The sequence below is a fragment of the Andrographis paniculata genome, unplaced genomic scaffold (assembly GCF_009805555.1).
Source record: "Andrographis paniculata isolate CXL003 unplaced genomic scaffold, ASM980555v1 Contig22END, whole genome shotgun sequence".
Taxonomy (NCBI): domain Eukaryota; kingdom Viridiplantae; phylum Streptophyta; class Magnoliopsida; order Lamiales; family Acanthaceae; genus Andrographis; species Andrographis paniculata.
In genome coordinates, this window is record NW_026137513.1 from 4,145,471 (window position 1) to 4,163,349 (window position 17,879).

General features: G+C 33.7%; 3 protein-coding genes and 1 long non-coding RNA gene across 4 annotated transcripts; 2 read left to right on the forward strand and 2 right to left on the reverse strand.

The window, feature by feature from the left end:
* Positions 1-6,534: 6,534 nt before the first annotated feature.
* Positions 6,535-9,498, reverse strand: LOC127245559 (protein NRT1/ PTR FAMILY 2.13). Its single transcript, XM_051266533.1, has 4 exons — positions 9,220-9,498; positions 8,521-8,738; positions 7,757-8,322; positions 6,535-7,622 (listed from the first exon to the last, which is right to left on the reverse strand). Exons 1-4 carry the CDS (start codon positions 9,422-9,424, stop codon positions 6,722-6,724), a joined length of 1,890 nt encoding a protein of 629 aa, XP_051122490.1. The 5' UTR covers positions 9,425-9,498; the 3' UTR covers positions 6,535-6,721.
* A 1,259-nt stretch (positions 9,499-10,757) lies between these two features.
* LOC127245590 (uncharacterized) lies at positions 10,758-11,844 on the forward strand. The gene is made up of 2 exons (XR_007837453.1): positions 10,758-11,472; positions 11,613-11,844. It is a non-coding gene; the product is annotated as an uncharacterized LOC127245590 (long non-coding RNA).
* Positions 11,845-13,140: 1,296 nt separating this feature from the next.
* LOC127245589 (uncharacterized) lies at positions 13,141-14,960 on the forward strand. Its single transcript, XM_051266573.1, has 2 exons — positions 13,141-14,005; positions 14,354-14,960. The coding sequence occupies exons 1-2, from the start codon at positions 13,467-13,469 to the stop codon at positions 14,766-14,768; spliced, it is 954 nt and encodes a 317-aa protein (XP_051122530.1). The 5' UTR covers positions 13,141-13,466; the 3' UTR covers positions 14,769-14,960.
* Positions 14,961-15,120: 160 nt separating this feature from the next.
* LOC127245591 (aldehyde oxidase GLOX-like) lies at positions 15,121-16,959 on the reverse strand. Its single transcript, XM_051266574.1, has one exon. The coding sequence runs from the start codon at positions 16,917-16,919 to the stop codon at positions 15,261-15,263; it is 1,659 nt and encodes a 552-aa protein (XP_051122531.1). The 5' UTR covers positions 16,920-16,959; the 3' UTR covers positions 15,121-15,260.
* Positions 16,960-17,879: the final 920 nt, after the last annotated feature.

Consider the following 17,879-nt stretch of genomic DNA (forward strand, 5'->3'; position numbering starts at 1 on the left):
AATAATTGACATCCCAATTAATTCAAAATTCGATTTGCATTCTCTACTAATATTGTGACATTCATATTGACAGCAATTGCAATTATATTTCGTGAGATAGCTACGTGAATTTAAATGCGCTCGGACAACAATTGCATTCTCTACTAATTTTTAGAGCAATCTCAATATTGAATTTAATTTAAGGTATATTGGAAATTTTATAAATATAAAAATTTATTAACTTGTTGAATTTTATCAACCTATATAACAAATTAATTACTCCCCCGTCCTTAACTATCTATCCATTTTTCTATTTTAGTCCTTCCTAAAAAAATATACTCCTTCCGTCCAACTAGAAAATATACATATTTCTATTTTGGGACGTCCAATTACAAAGTAAACATTTTATTAAATACCTTATTTTTTTTCCACAAATACCCTTACTTTACATCACATCATTAATTAAAAATAAGAGCAAAAATGTCATTACATTATTTTTAACTACCCACTATAATTAAAATACTATTATTTCTTAAACACCGCGCCAAAAACAATTGTATAGTTTATGAGTGGACGGAAGGAGTATATATTTCTTTTTTAGTAACCCTAATACCTACCTACCATTAAAATTACCCTTAAACTTACACTATATTACAAAATTGTCACTACAATAATTACAACCAAATTACAAAATAAAAAATACTACAATTTTTAATTAATAAATCAAACTAAACTTAATTTACAACACCTATTACCCTCCACCCCCTACTGTTCTCCACCAGATCGATCTAGGGTTTTTGAAATCCTCTCATTCTTCACGCAGTGGCCTTCTTCGTTCCCTCATCGGCGTTCTTTATATGTTCTTTCAAGTTCTACCGACGATGTCGCTTGCCCCTCGGTCTCCGGCGTCGGCTGAAGGGCATTCCCCTATACAGAGGGTTGGATGTCCCTCGAACCTTGATCTGAGTTCTCTAGTTTTAGAATCCGATGGCTTCTTTGGTTCACTGCTCGATTCCGACAAGATCGTCGAAGAGGTGGCCAGATCTACACCGTTAGCCGTCGATTCGGTTGTTCCCCTTGGTTTTGTTCCCGATTAGGAATCGGAGCAGGAACTAGAGAACGAGCTCCGTTTTACGGCTGTTTGTTTACCTCGAATGTTGTTCCGACATTCCTCATGCGTGACCCGTCGTCGAATGGAAGTGGCTTCCTCGAGCTGCTCTTTGACTCGCGAGGTTGTGCTAAATATGCTTAGTATTCTTTTAGTCATTTAACCTGAGGGCATTTTAATTATTTTATTTTTATTTCTATTATATCACCTACAATACTAATATTCTTAAAATCTCATGCATAAAATAAATTGATAAATAGATTCTGGACAGAGGGAGTATTTGACTGTTATAATAATTTTAAATAAAATATATGTTGAATAATACATGGATAAGAATTTGTGATGAAATTGGAGAATGTGGTGTGGATTGTTACGTTGATAGTGGCGAGTGTGTGGCGAATTATTCTAGAAGCACCTTTTTAAAATAAATAAATAAATAAATTCTAAAAGCACTTATCAAAATTTTAATTTATTTGCCATTATTTCAATTTTAACATGTTTCAAATATTTGCTTTTTTTTTTTTTTTTTTCTTTTGTTATTATCAATACACTTAAAATAATTCTTAAAAAAAAAAAAAAAGGTAAAAAGAAGATGAAGAAGTAAAAAACTATCAAAATTATATTACCTTGCATCCTTACACTTAATACAACCTTAGGGTGTGTTTTCTTGTGTTTTTGTTTTGTTTATGAATAATGATTTGATGTGCTATTTTTATTAAAAACATTGTATATTTTTATAAAAATTATGAAGATTATATATTAAACAAATAGGAAAAAAAAAAAAAAAAGGATGACAAGAACAAAGAATTTGCCCACTTTCTTACAATTTTTTAAAAATTAATGAAAACATTGGGCTTGTTTGATTAGATTTTAAATTGTTTTTTATTATTCAGTTAATATTTATATATGTATATTTATAAAACCTCACGTTATTATATTATTTAAATTAAAAAATATATGTATATATATATTAAAAATTCAAATTCAAACTAAACAAAAGTATCACTATCAATACAAGAACCCAAACATAACATATATATATATATATATCCAATAAAAATCTTATACACATTAATAATTGTTTTATTGGAGATATTATATAAATGAATTACGTAGTATTTATATTTAAAATATATAAATAAATAAATAAAATCGCGAATAAACAGCACTTTAAAAGTTACACTACAAGAAAAAATTATTTTTGTAACAAAATATTTTTGTCTCTAAATTTACTTTTTCCGTTACTAATGATATTATAGACGGAATTAGGAATGAAATTACGTTAGCTACTTGACCTTTAGGGACGGAATTCCGTTACAAATATATTATTTTTTTGTAGTGTCGGAGTTCTATTTGATTTTGATTTAATATGATATTTTATAAAAATAAATAATGTAATTTTATTAAAAAAATATATACAAGCTAAATAATAATAATAATAAAATAAATTTTAAATCAATAATCAAACACTTCCTATAAAGTTGAAAACATTTTAATGGAAGTACTATGAAAACGAGAGTTGTAGTGGTGCATGGGGGAATCTTATGGGCTACCTAATAATCCAAATCACAAAAGTACCAAATAATAATCCAAATCACAAAAGTACCAAATATCAACATACTGAATTGACTTTACGATATAAAAAAAAAAAAAAAAAAAAAAAAAAAAAAAAAAGTTCAACTTTAAGCCTCAGGTTAAATTGAAAGTTTTAAAGTTTTGAAATTTTTTAAAAATAGTAACATTTTAATATTTGATAATGCTTCGTCCGGCCAAGGATACCATTTTTTATTTTGGTCCGTATAAAAACAAAGATATCATTTCATATTTTAGTAATTGTACTACATATATGTTTAAAGGGTATGTTTCTTCAACGTGATTTGGGGCAATTCTACTGTAGATTCATTGTAAGTCCGGTTTTGGGCGCGAAACCCCGTCTATGAAAACGATCCGACAAGCCTACGGTACAGGGTCCGGAGAGATTCCCTATGGTCAAGTTTTAACCATTAATTTTATCTTTTTAACTTTTTTTTTTAAAAAAAATAATAATAAAATACAATTTAAGATTTATTATAATTATAGGGAAATATATATATATATACAATATATATGTCATTTTGTAGAAAATAAAACTTTCTAAATAAAAATATAAATATATATATGTTGGGTATAATATAAATTCATAATTAAATTATATACTCCCTCCGTCCAATTGAAAAGTTACCATTTTCCATTTTCGTCCGTCCTAAAACAAGGTTACCATTTCCTAATTTAGTAATTGTACTATCTATCTAAGATAATAAATACTCTGTCAACTTACATTATATTACAAAAATGTCATTACTTTTATCACAATACTAATAGGGGTATTTTCGTTTTTTTCACTATAACTCATTATAATACTAATATTAAAAAATTTACGTGCAAAAAGTAAACGCAATCTTGCATCGGGACGAGGGAGTAATATAAATTTTATCAATTAAATTTAATACACATTTATATTATTTTATTTATTATCTATTAAATCAATACATATCAAAACTCCCCAAACCCCAACCAAACCCAAACACAAAAGAAACAACAAAATTCAAACTCATTACAAAATTCAAATAAAAACCAAACCCAAACCCAAATTTTTCCAAACTCCCCTAAAGAAACACAACCATAATTAATACCTATGACACATACAATATATTATACAAATATTATTAATTTTATATCTTACAATCTAATAAGGGCATATTTGTCTTTTTTACCATAAATCATTACTCCCTCCGTCCATGTATAAAATAAACATTTACTTTTGACGTGGTGTTTAAGAAATAATAGTATTTTAATTATAGTAGATAATTAAAAGTAGTGTAATGATATTTTTATCCTTTTTTTTTTTTTTGTAAACGTAATGATGTGATGTAAAATAAGAGTATTTTTGAAAAAAAGTAAAGTATTTAATTAAATGTTTAAAAATAAAAATATGTATACTTTCTACCTGGACGTATGAAGTAAAATACTAATATTAAAAAATTTCCTTGCAAAAAACAAATATTGCTCCTTTTCCTGAACGAAGATAGTAGTATTTTTTTTCAAAGAAAAAAATATTTAAAAATATCTTTTTATTTATTTTTGTTTTTTTTTAGTAAAAATTACTATTTTTTTTAAAAATTATTTTATATTTTTTTATTATAAAAGATAAAAAATACACATTGTATTAAAATTCGTTCCAAGGGTGTGTTTGTTTGGGGATTGGATTAGATTTCCACTATTTATCCTATTTTTTTTCCTAAAAAACATCAAATCAAATATCTATTTTTCAATTTTTTATATTATACTTAAAAAATCAATTTTACATTCAAAATATCACATCAACACCTATTTATATCACATCATACAACTATTCAAATTCAAAATTTTTACTATTCAAATTCCACCTTAAAATCCAAACCCGGGTGACAAGCAATTTGTACCTCTCTCTCTCTCTCCCTCCCTATGTACATATATATTCAATTATACAGTTGGTCAGACTTAGCTAGGAATGTGGTGGTCACTCATATATCGTAATGTCTTGTCCCAACCCACTAATATACAATCTCATAGTAAGATTTTTGACTTCCATTAATCATAATAATGAGTTTAAATTAATTCGAATTTGAAAAAAAAAAAAAAATAATAATAAAAATTATCGAGCTAAGGAAACCCAAGTTGATCAAATTCGATAAGACTATAAATTTAAAGTATTAATACATAGAGCTCGCTTGCACTTCTCTCAAATTAATTCCATTGATTTTTTTCTAAAATAATAAAAAATTAAATATTTAATACGATGTTTGGAGAAATAATAAAATATTTGTGTGATATTTGTTTTTAATTAAAATTATTATTATTAATAAATAATACAAAAACTTTTGAAAGTATATACATAAATTACCCTTAGAGGTAGTCTTTTTTTTTCCTCTTAATTTACTAAATAGATATTTACTTAAGGACAGTGAGAGTAATATATATTTAAAGTTTGATTTCATTTTTTTCTATAGTAATTTGAATATAATGTTATAAAATAGATAATAATATATTTTTATATGAATTTACAATTTTTGTATAATAATAAAAAAATTAAAAATTAAAAAATATGAATCACGTCGCTATTTTTAATACGATAATTGTATTATATGAAGAGCACAAATACACCACGTTTTGCTAAAATTGTTGATCATTAAATTGATATGTTAGGAGAGCCACACACGAGATGCTGTCAAAAGGTACGATTAATTTAAATAATTATTCGATATAATATAAATATATATTAAATTAATATTTTGAATATAATTTTTTTTTATTATAATATCAAAAAATTGATATAATATATTTTTAGTAATAAAATTAATGAATAATAAACCTAATTCGAAACCCACAAACAAACAAAGTTTAAGGGTGTTTACTTTTATTACTCTCTCCGTCCCATAATAAGGTATCCATTTACCTTTTGCGTCATTGTATTTTAACGTTAAAAATATCCTTATATTTGTATAATTTTTTATACAAATGTCATTATATTAGTATTATAAGACACTAATAGAAATATTTTTGCAATTTTTCATTGATATGTAATACGTTTTGATATAATAATTAATATCCAAATATCAACACTAAAAAAGTAAATGAATATTTAGTTATGGGACAGAGGGAGTATATTTTATCAAATTTTTTCTATTCATAACAAATTTTGCTCTAAAAAATACTCAAAATAAATATCTATTTTTTATTTTTTATATTATATTACCTCGTCCTCCGATTCTAAGGGTCACATTTACTGTTTGCATGTTGATTTTTAAATATTAATTATTAAATCAAAGCATAATAAAAATTTAAAAGAAGACAAAAATATTTTTATTAGTATCTTATAATACTATATAATAATATTTGTACAAAATAAAATATACAAATATAAATATATTTTTAATATTAAGTACAATAACATAAAAAATAAATATAAATCTAAAAGACGGACGGAGGTAGTACTAACAATAAATTTTACATTGAAAATTTCACATTAACACCTATTTATTATTTCAATTTAAAATTTTGAATATTCAAATCGTTAAAAAAAAAAAAAAAAAAAATCTAAATCCCCATACAAACAACGCCTAAATTTTTTTTAAGTTATTGTAACGGCAACTAAAACAAAGGGAATACTAAAATAGTTTAGACACGACATGTGGTTTTGGAAAAGATAGAAAGGAGATTTGTAATATGTGCACTACCATAACTAGTGGAATTCTAGTATCCAACTTGATTTGAAATTGAATTCTTTTTTATCCATTAAAATTAAATATATGTATACATATTTCAACTCCTAAATTTTTATTTTTTTTTGATAGTCAATTTCCAAAAGGATACGAATATGCATATAATTATATATATATATTTTTTGATGATGTGGAACTCGCAGTCGCTACCCAAAAGTGGGTATATAGTGCATATATAATGATATTATTGCAACTATGTATGAGGTACATAGATAACATGCAACAATACTTTGGATTACATGTACTTGTCCTAAAGGCTAAGGATAATACTTTCAATACATACATGTACTTTAAGTAGTTCCACAAAGTTATTACTATATCTCCCATAAAAAGATCATTTCTTGATCCCATTGAGTTCGATATCACAATGCTCATGCTTTTCGACGTCGTCGCCGTCCCCGTCGCCCTCTATCCGAAACTTGCTTTTATATCGATACATCCGAGCGACCCACAAGAAGTATCCCAAGTTCAACACGCCGAAACCCGCGATCAAGAAATACAAATTCTCGATCCTCCCCTTGTTGGTATCCGCCGTTAGCCAATCGGGATGACCATTTTTTCCCGTTGTCTTGTGAATCACATTCACGACGACCACGCTGAAATAATTCCCCGCCGCCATCGTGCAAGAGAACAATGAGTTCGCGAGGCTAGTCAAGTTCTCAGGGAATTCTTTATTGTAAAACTCGATCTGCCCGATAATGTTGAACGCCTCGGCGAATCCCATAAGTATAAGTTGTGGCGATAGCCAAAAGACGGATATCGGAGCGATCCCGTCGGGGCCCGCGTGCAATACCGCGGATGCCCGCCTCATTCGCTCGACTAATCCGGCAACGATCATCGACATAATCGAGAATACAATCCCGATCCCCATACGTTGAAGTTGAGTAATGCCCCCCTCGAGCTTCGTCGTTTTCCTAAGGTACGGCACAAGCACTCGATCGTAGATAGGAAGCCATATTCCTATAGTGATCATCGATATGACGGCAAGCGACCCGGCCGGGACTTTAAAATGTGGACCTAAGCTACGATCCATTTTCAACGCTTGCGATAACATGAACGTGCCTTGTTGCGCCATCGCCGTGCAAAATATGATCCCCGAAGCCCACACTGGGATGATCCTAAATAGGCATTTGGTTTCTTCAACGGTTTGCACGGAGCATAGCCTCCACGGATTCGCGCTTGATCCGTCGGGTAGGACTTCGCCATCCATGATCAGCGCCGCCTTATTGAAAAACCTTAACAACACAAAAATTTCCAGTTACATTATCATCATTTAACATGGTATCAGAACATACACGTGAATAACAACAGTAAGACTTAAATACAGATAAGATGATTATTTAACAGATACAGTTAGCCACTGGTATACCTTAATTGGTCAGTTAAAGGTAGCTTCACGGCGACCGTCCCCTTCAACGGTGGATCATAATACACCCCATCGACATTTTTCCCTTCGGGTATCTTAAGCTTCCGTTTCTTATACGAGGCAACGATCACTTGAACAATTCCCGAGAAAACGCTCCCCTCGGGTTGAACATAAACATACAATCTCATGCCGACGAAAAACAAGACGATCGAGAACAACATAAGCCCCGTGGGCAAGGCGAAACCCAAAACCCAACTCACCGAACTCTGAATATACACGACCAACGTTAACGCGATGATCAAAACCACGGTGAACGTCATATAGTACCAATTAAAGAAGCTCGTGATCCCTCGTCTCCCTTCCTCTGTTTTTGCATCGAACTGATCAACGCCGAACGGAATGCTGCATGGTCGGATTCCGGCGGAGCCGACCGTCAGAAAACCGAGCGCGACGGCCAATAGTCCAAACTGGGCTCCGGTCGGGCCCGCGCATTTGTGGCCGGAAATCTGACTGCACGGGGGAGGGTGCAGCTTAGGAATCCACATTATAACTGTCAGCATCATCATCCCCTGTTCGACAAAAATTGAAAAATTACAGAGGTTACAGCATCGTTTTCAGACATGCCGTGTGAAATGCAGATAAGTTAGAATGCAATCGACTCCCAAGTTGTCTCTATCCCTATCAATACTATATAATATGTAATCATCGATTCATGTTCGAGTCAATTGAAATTTGCAAGAAAAGATCTGAGTTTGATTTTGAATCACCATGAAAGCAGAGATTGTGGCGAAAGCGAGGGTTTTGAATCGACCAAGATAAGAATCAGAGATGAAAGCACCAAGCAAGGGGCTGAAACTCGTGAAACCATTCCATACAGACATCACGTTGGAAGACAAAACCTGGTCCATGTGAAACTGTGTCATCAAGAACACTGAGAAGTTTGCCAACATCCCCACTGTAGCCAGTCTTTCGCAGGTCTCATTTCCTGCAAAAAAGAAAAATAAATAAATTTACTGTTGTAATAGAAGATTAAAACTTTATCCAGTAAAGTACTAATTCCTGGAAAAGATATTTTACTGTGGTAATAAAAGATAAAAACTTTATCCAGTAAAGTACTAATTCCTTCAAAAGTATGCTTTAAATAGTAACTAATTATTAATAATTACTTTTTGGAACAACCTCTCTCTCTCTCTCTCTCTCTCTCTCTCTAAAATTAAATGAAAGGTAATTAGTTGGCCTGGCTGACCTAAGAATTTTATTTATTCACAGAGAAGAATAGAAGAAGAAGATGACGACACAATTGCTAATTCCTATGAAACAACCAACGCTACTGCTGCATGCAGGAAAGATGACTTGGATGATTGCCACGTGTTGGCAAGCCCTCCATGATTTTAGTCTGTACTGTTCTAGAGAGAGAGAGACGAGAAATGAAGAAGAAGAAGAAGAAGAAGAAGAAGAAGAACCACCTAAGATGAAAGGCATGGATTTCCATCCACCGGGCTTTCTTTTCTGCTTCTCAGATACTGCAAATTTTCCTTCATCGCATCCATCCTCCATTGCAGGATTTGAAGAAGAAAGCTTGGCTGGGTGGAAACAGCACTGTAACTTAGCCAGATATGAAGAAGATGAAGATTTCGTCACTCTCTCTCTCTTATCGTTCAATGCCTCCATTTCCTTATTCTTCTCCTCTCTCACACCACATTAATTGGCTTTTTGGCTTATTTTTCTTGTGAATGGCAGTGTGCTTTGTCTGTCTCTATATATAGAGTGAGAGAGAGAGAGAGAGAGAAAGGAGAGTGGGGGGTGTGGGGTGATATTATTGCTTACCTAAGCATTAAATAAAAACACAAAAAACTATAATGATAAACAAAAAAAGTTATAATCATACAAAAATTAAATACTTCCTACGTACCATTTTTTTTTTTGTCATGTTTGTATTTTAAATAAAATTTATTAAAATTTATACAAACTTAACAAATTTAAATCAACGCATTACATAGATTCACTTAAAATTTATTTATTTTTATTTTTTAATAAATAAATATATTTATTTACATTTAAAACTCCACATTTTTCAAAATTAATTTATCTTAATTATAAATAAATATATATTTTTTAATTTATTTTTATTATTTAAAAATTTTATTCTCTGCAAAATAATAAGCATATTGCATATATATTTTATTGAGATATAATATTTAAAATATTTAAACATATATTAATTTTTTTTTATTATATATTAATTATTATTTTAAAACTACCAACAATACTAATATAAAAATATAATAAAATATATACTAACTTACTTGTGTCATAACTAAAATGAGCCTCTGGAGGAAGTATTTTATATTAATATATTTTTTTTAAAAAAAGAAATTATTAATTAATAATGTTAAAAAATGTGAATACAAACCGAGTGTTATATGTTTAGGCCCCATGTCTACATTGGTATTTAATTTTCTTGTCTACATATATTGCAATGTGTTGCAAATTTGTTCTATCATTCCATAGTAATAATTAATGCAGGAATATATATTTATATATATATATATATCCCTAATGAATTATTGTGTATATACTTACTTACAAATGTGAGCCCTTTGCTGTGAAATTTATACACAAACTGAATTGTATTTGATTTTAAGTCTACCAATTAACAATTATTATAAAATTTCAATATCTACACAGTAATTATACAAAATTTGAGAAAATTGATTAAATATCAACTTTCATTTATAACGTGTTCTTATAAATTAAAATTGATTTTTATCACAAAATTGTGTACATAAATTTAAATATGAATTTCTGTAAGTTAACCGAAAAAAGGAAATGGCGACGTGGATTGAAAGAAAGCGATGATCGGGACGTCGTGGATAGATCTACACCGTTGATGTTGCAGGGTCCATAAATCAACGGTGCAGATCAATCTGGCGAGATCCGCTGAATAAAGCCAAGTCGAAAGTGGGAATGCGCAGAGTTTCAGTCGTACAGCTGAGTGGTAAAACGCGGCTCGGCTCGGCTGGCGCTTTCACATATTGGAGCCACACAAATCCTTGAGATTTCTTGTCGTCTTCACTCAATCATTTCATATTTATTTATTTATTTTTACTTTAATCTGCGAAACAATCATTTGGTGATGAGTGATGGAGATAATGGAAAAAAGGGTAAAAAGGTCTGATAAAGTCGCCGGCCAGGCAACAGGTGCCTAAATTGTTTGGTCTTGACTGGTGTGCAAAGATAACATTGAAGATTATTGCCTGTCAGAAATGGGAAGGTACATTTAATGGTAGATATTTTATCATCATTTCGACTGCTCAGCCCAAATTGGTAATGGCTCTATGTGGGCGTATGGCCCATCCAATTCGAGCCCTTCTTCTTGTCGATTTGGACTACTACAGTTGTAAAGTAATGTCAAGATATGGCTGCAAGACGAGGCGCGCAAGGTGTTTGATGAAATGCGTGAATGATTCTATCATTCATTACTGTTGGTGGCGACATTTCGAATTCACCCCATCCCGTGTCATGTTCGTTTTCCATGTTTGGTTTTCGAATGCAATCCCGAGAAGGGGGTTTATTAAAGGAAAGTGGAATATTTGAGCCTGCATTTACGTGGAGAGAATGAGGTAGATAGTGCTGGAAAAGCAATGGATCTTGCTATCTTGCCATTGATGATTTCTTAGGAGCGTCAAGAGTTCTTAAGAAAAGTTGTTCTTCCTACGGTAATTAATAGCAATGAGTCTCTTCCATAGTTAATTCGAATCCTGGAAGTTTTAATCTTTGTTGGTTTGTGCTATTTTGTTCCATTCCTTTAGTATATACATTTTTCAATAATCGACTGTTAAATGTCATTGTTCTTTAGCTTGTTTTGCAGCCCTGGACTGTAGACGTATACAACTACTAATTTAAGTGCAGTGGGCTCTCAATTGAACACCAAAATAAGAACAAACAAAGAAATCACTGTTTCATTGTATATTCTGCAATATGTTGAGTGGCTTTAATTTTTTGAGTGGCTTTAATTCGAATCCTGGAAGTTTAAATCTTTGTTGGTTTGTGCTATTTTGTTCCATTCCTTTAATATATACATTTTTCAATCATCGATTGTTAAATGTCATTGTTCTTTAGCTTGTTTTGCAGTGCTAGACCGTAGACAATATACAACTACTAATTTAAGTGCATTGGGCTCTCAATTGAACACCAAAATAAGAACAAACAAAGAAATCACTGTTTCATTGTATATTCTGCAATATGTTGAGTGGCTTTAATTTTTTGGGGAATAAATGTAGCTTAGAGCTTTTGCTTGTCATGACGACTGTGGCTCACTGGAAGCTAACTAACATTCTTTTCCTTCTAAGAAACTGGTGTTGATGAGGATTTGAGAATATGGGACATTTTGGGATCAATTTAGAGATGATGATAAAGAGGATGGGAGTTTGGATGGTTCAGTTGTGGGTGAGTTTGGTGTGTTCTGACTTTCGAAAGTCCCAACTAGGGACCCTTAAATATATATAAATAATATATTTTTTTGATCAATAATATAATTTAAATATTAATAAAAAATAATAATTTTCGAAAACACACCATTTAATTTTAAATTATATGCTGCCATTGTTGTGACATAACACCAAGAAGCTATTCAGACATGATGGACAGAATAATAACAAGATACTTGTTTTTGTAGAAAGCCTGTATCCACAATATGATCGCTGAAACAGTTATCATAACATTTAGATTAAGGCAAAAAAGAAAGAAAAAAAAAATATGACATCAGTTGTTTATAGTGGACATATGCCAGGTGTAAGGTGTTGAATCCAAAATTACTGTGTCCATAAATTGTTTTCTGGTTTTGCTTGGATTAAACACTCTGCTGGAACACCATCTGCCATGATGGCATCAGATTCATACAAAAGTACTAATGTATCATGTTTGGGAAGATTTTCTTGTTCTTTTTCAATGCAGTTCAAGGTTTATGGATTTGCAAGCTACAATTGTGTATGGTGCATTTGAAATTGTAAAAGCTTGGTCAAGGATAGTCCAAATACTGAGCTAGAATCTTGTGGAGCCGGGACATTCTACTTTTCTAGTTTGACACGGCCGTGTTTGTAGACATTCTACGTTCATTAACAATGTTCTTAAAAAGACATCACATAATCTGGAATTTGAGGTCACCTCAGTTCTGTAATTTTTCTTGTCAATGATTTATACCCAGTAATGCTTTTCGACGAGTACACAGAGGAGATTGTAGAGGAAAAATGGTACCTGCGACAATGTACATTGTCGTCTAATTTTGATCTTACTATTTCTTTGTTAAAACATGTTAGCTACATTATACAAGAATGTGACGGAATCATCGTACTACATAGGTTGTTAGAAATCTTCTTTAAAAGCTGTATCTTTATCCAAACCTAGCTCCAATCCCAACTAAAAAATCGTTCTCATAAAACGTATCGACTTGGGAGGCTCAAGTAAAAAAATCAACCAAAACCCTAATAAAAAATTAAATCCCACATACCCTGTTGCAAAATCCAAATCAAGACTCTACTCAAGAGTCGCAGATAGATACACTGCGACCTCGTTTAATCCTCCTTTTTTGTTTCCCGTTCGTTATGCGCTATAATCTTGTCATGTTCTTCTCGTTTCTGCGCTAATCTTGTTTCTGATTAGGTTATTTAAGCCCAGGTTTAAAATTTCACAGTCGATTGACTAGCAGTCATCAATGGCTTCCATTTTATCGCATTCGGCGACGGTATTAACGGTCTCTCGTGTAAGATATTTTAGGGTTTCTATCTCAGCTCCAAGAATCCGTTTGTCCCCAATTGAATTTCGACCAATCCCCACGACTCTGATTCCTTTTCAATCCCAATCAAGTCAACTGTTGAATCCCCAAATTAGGGCGGTAAGAGCTTCTAGAAACAATCTTGAAATAACTGAGAAGGGTGAGTCGTTGTCGGTGTCTGGAGGGACGCCATTGAAGTACCTGGTATGGGTTCTTGTGTGGGCATCTGTGTCTGTTGGGATTTATGCATTTTCTGGGAATGCTGCTAAAGCGGCGACAGCGATTGGCGGCGCCGATTCAATTAGGGCTTCGGGGTATGGTATAAAGGTAGCAAATGCTCTGCGGGCTTCGGGCTGGCCCGATGGAGCCATTGTCTTTGCCCTGGCTACTCTGCCTGTGATTGAGCTCCGAGGAGCTATTCCTGTGGGCTATTGGCTGCAGCTGAAACCTGTGTGGCTAACAGTCTTGTCTGTTCTTGGGTTCGTCTCACATTTCCATATTTTTACTGAGTCGATTTTCCTAAAATTAGTTTCTGTTGTTGAAGTTGAGAGTTATCATAATTGTGGAGTGATTTTGGCTCATCTTACTGTCTGATCATTACATTTGGTCCTGCAAGAGTATCTAATTTAGTAGTTTTATTTCTTGTTATGATCATTTGTTTTCGGATAACTAATTTGGGGTGGATCGAACTTTTCAGTCTTATGTTAGAGCTGTTTATATGGACCTTAAATTTGATATGCCTCATTGTGACCACACTCACAACATTGCATAGTTTAGGCCTTTTCGGGATTATATCAGTTAGCCTAATGCTTTTAGTGTAATGACAGGAATATGGTCCCGGTGCCATTTATAATCCTGTATCTGAAAAAGTTTGCAACTTTCCTAACGGGGAAGAACAAGACAGCTTCGCGGCTGCTGGACATGTTATTCCAGAGGGCTAAAGACAAGGCAGGTCCTGTGAAAGAATTCCAGTGGCTTGGTTTGATGCTTTTTGTAGCAGTACCATTTCCGGGAACAGGTGCCTGGACAGGAGCCATTATTGCATCCGTCCTCGACATGCCGTTCTGGTCAGGTTTCTCTGCGAATTTTGTTGGTGTAGTTTTGGCTGGCCTTCTAGTTAACTTGCTGGTTAATCTCGGCCTGAAATACGCCGTAATAATTGGTGTAATTCTTTTCGTCGTTTCCACGTTCATGTGGAGCATTCTTCGCGGTCTTAAAAAGTCGATGTCTGCGACAAATTGAGCGATCCATTGGTATAACTTGATGGATTGAATTGGTGTTAATTTTAGTGCTGGCATTGTTGATATTAATGACTCATAGAGCTGTTTTGGATATTAAAGTGACTTCTTGCTCTTGCAGCTGCTGAATAACGACTTTACCTTTACGTTGCTAAATCTAAAACACGACTTATGGACGCTGTGTGTGTGTGCATAAATAAAGGCATTTAATGCCTGCTGCTGCATGTTGGCAGTACTGCAAGAAAATCTGTTCAATGAAATGTCGAAATTTAATGGCTGAGTCCTGAGGCAGATGAAGTTGCAGAGTGCAGTTGGTCTTTTATGACCAACTAACTCTATGCAATAAAATTGTTGGGTCCGAAATTCACATCCAGAGAAAAGCATCTTATTTTACTACACTTGGATTATAATTGATTTGAACAATGGGCAAATAACTGGGATAACGTAATGTAGATCAAAAAATATATATATATTGAAATAATTAAATAAATATTAATTATTTAATTCGAACCCAAGTGCAGTGGCTGGGAACTCCCTGGTGCACAACAGCCACCATGTAATAGCCTGAGGGTGCGATATTGGCTGTGGGGGGTGCATACACCGTGGCGTTGTAAATTGACGCTGATGGGTGTTGTACATCTTCGACGTACAACACTAGAAGCCTCTGGTTCATGGCGAATGAATGCGTGGTAAATGAGGGTGCAGTCATTGTTACGGTGAGGTCGCCCGCAGGTTGGGGCGACTTCATCGAGAAGGAGATTGTGAATTTCTGGCCGTAGGATATGGTGCCTTCTGTGGGCCACCCTACCGACAATATCTTAGGGCGAACTTGGTTGTACCTTGATGCCAGGTATGGTGGGGAGAAGGATTCCAGGCTTAGCTCCGTGGGGTACCTCACGCCTGTGAAGTTGTACTTCTCGTGTGGATTGCTTCCTCCCACTAAGATTCTGCCATCTGGCAGAAGAGTCGCTGATGAGTGGTACATTCTCGGTATTAAGGTGGGATTGAGCACACTGAATCTCTCCCCTTCGCCTGGCCTGTAAAGAACCGGGTTCAAAACCGGTCCGTCCGCCAAGTCCCACCCGGCTGAACCTTTACCAGCTCCGTTGATAATGATAACGTCACCGGTGGGTAACAGTAGCATGTCGGGCATGACCCGACTCATTGGCATTATCTCCATTACCCATTCCGGGTCCGGGTCGGTGACCCGTAACCGCCCACAGGATTCTGAAGCCGCCACGTATACGCCGGCGAAGGCCTTGAAAAAAGCGCCACCCCTAGCGCCGCCGCAGACGAGCACCTCCACTAATGGCAATGTCGATGAAGCGTCTTCTCCGGTGAAATTTAATCTCAGCGGAAGCATCACTGACGATCCTGTCGACGGATACGACCGCTTCCCGCCGGGGATCGGCCGGAATTTTCGCAGAATTTTGTTGTTGGTGTAGTCCAGAACGACGGAGCGCTGATTCGCGAAGACGAAGAGGTTCCCGTCGGGTAAGAGGTGAAGAAATGGATAAAGATTGTTTTCTTCGATAGGGTCGGAGGTTTCTTGCAGGAATGGGAAGTGGAAAACTCGATTCTCCGATTCTTGATTTTTGGGGATGAATTCGTAGCTGAATTCGGCTCTTCCGCCGACGATGATCACACGGCCATCGGGGAGGATATGGTCGGAAGAATACCATCTTGGAACAGTCAAGTTCTGTTGCAGTTCAACCCAGTCGCATTGATCGTCGTCGCAGGGTGAGAAAAGCCTGATTTTGCGATCGCCGGCGTGGAATCCTCCGGTCTGAATTAGGGTTCCGTCGGACATCACGGCGCCGGAGGAGCACCAGAAGTCGGTGTGGACCATAAGCGGACGGTAAGTATTCGAAACGACGTCGTATAGGAGGGAGTGCGCCGTGCAGTCTTTCCGAAGTACGTCGTCGTTGGATCTGCATTTCCCCGGCGGCAGCTTCAGCTTCGATTCGCCGAAGTCCGTACGATCGTAAATTATGACCTTGTTGTTGTGCAGGAGCTGCATATGCATGGCGGAGACCCCCACGGATCTGTGTAGAAGCTTCCATTCTCCGCCGCCGCCGGCCGCCAGAGCAAAGACTGAGAGAGAAACAAGAGTGAGAAACAAGATCAAAGATGCAGCTTTCTTGAAAATCGCCATTAACGACGACAGTACTTTGGGGGTGAGCAATTGTGATGGAGAATTTTGATGGTTAAATAAAGTTAAGAAAATCAATTCAATGGTGGTGTTAATTTTATGCTCAGTACGTACCTGTGACGTTAATGTCAAATTTGACTCATTTACTATCATCTCATTCTTACAATAAATCATCCTTGTAGTCATAAAAAAAAAAAAATAATAGATTGATTCATGTGGTAATTTTGGATCAGAAAAATCAGAATCAATAATCATACCGACAGACATAAATCTATAATTGAAGGAAGAAGGCATTTAAAGTTCACCTCAAAAGAAGCTGTAGATAATGGAAGATGTAAAAGATAGAAGAGAAGATCACAACAAACAAACAAACAAATAAATTTATTACAAAAGGGATAACAATAATGTTATTTCCTTACTAAAAACAGAACATATAAATATATCTTTACAACAACGTAGTACCCGAAATGGCAAGATTCATTCGACATTAAAATTAATTAGGGTAGGGTTAGGGTTAAGGTTCCGAAAATGACATAAAAGGATGCACAAACACAATCATTGTTTAAATATTATATATATATATATTTGAGTAAATTATATAACACTTTATTTTAATAAAAAAAAAAAGTATAGAACTTTTCTTGTTTTATTTGTTTCGTGAATCTTTTTGTTTTATTGTAAAAATTTATACGAAACACTTTTTTTTTTTATATTCAAAACTGATATTTGATTATATAAATGAACTAAATAATGCTAATTTTATACAAATAAAAACTACTATAAAATATTTTAAATAATTTTTTGAATAAAATAAATAAATAATTAATTAATTCTTTATTTTATAATTTTTCAGAGACTAAATGTTATCTGAGTTTTACAAAAACCTATAAAAATAAATAATTAATCAATTATTTATTTATTTATTTTATTAAAAAAAATTATTTAAGATATTTTTACGTTTTT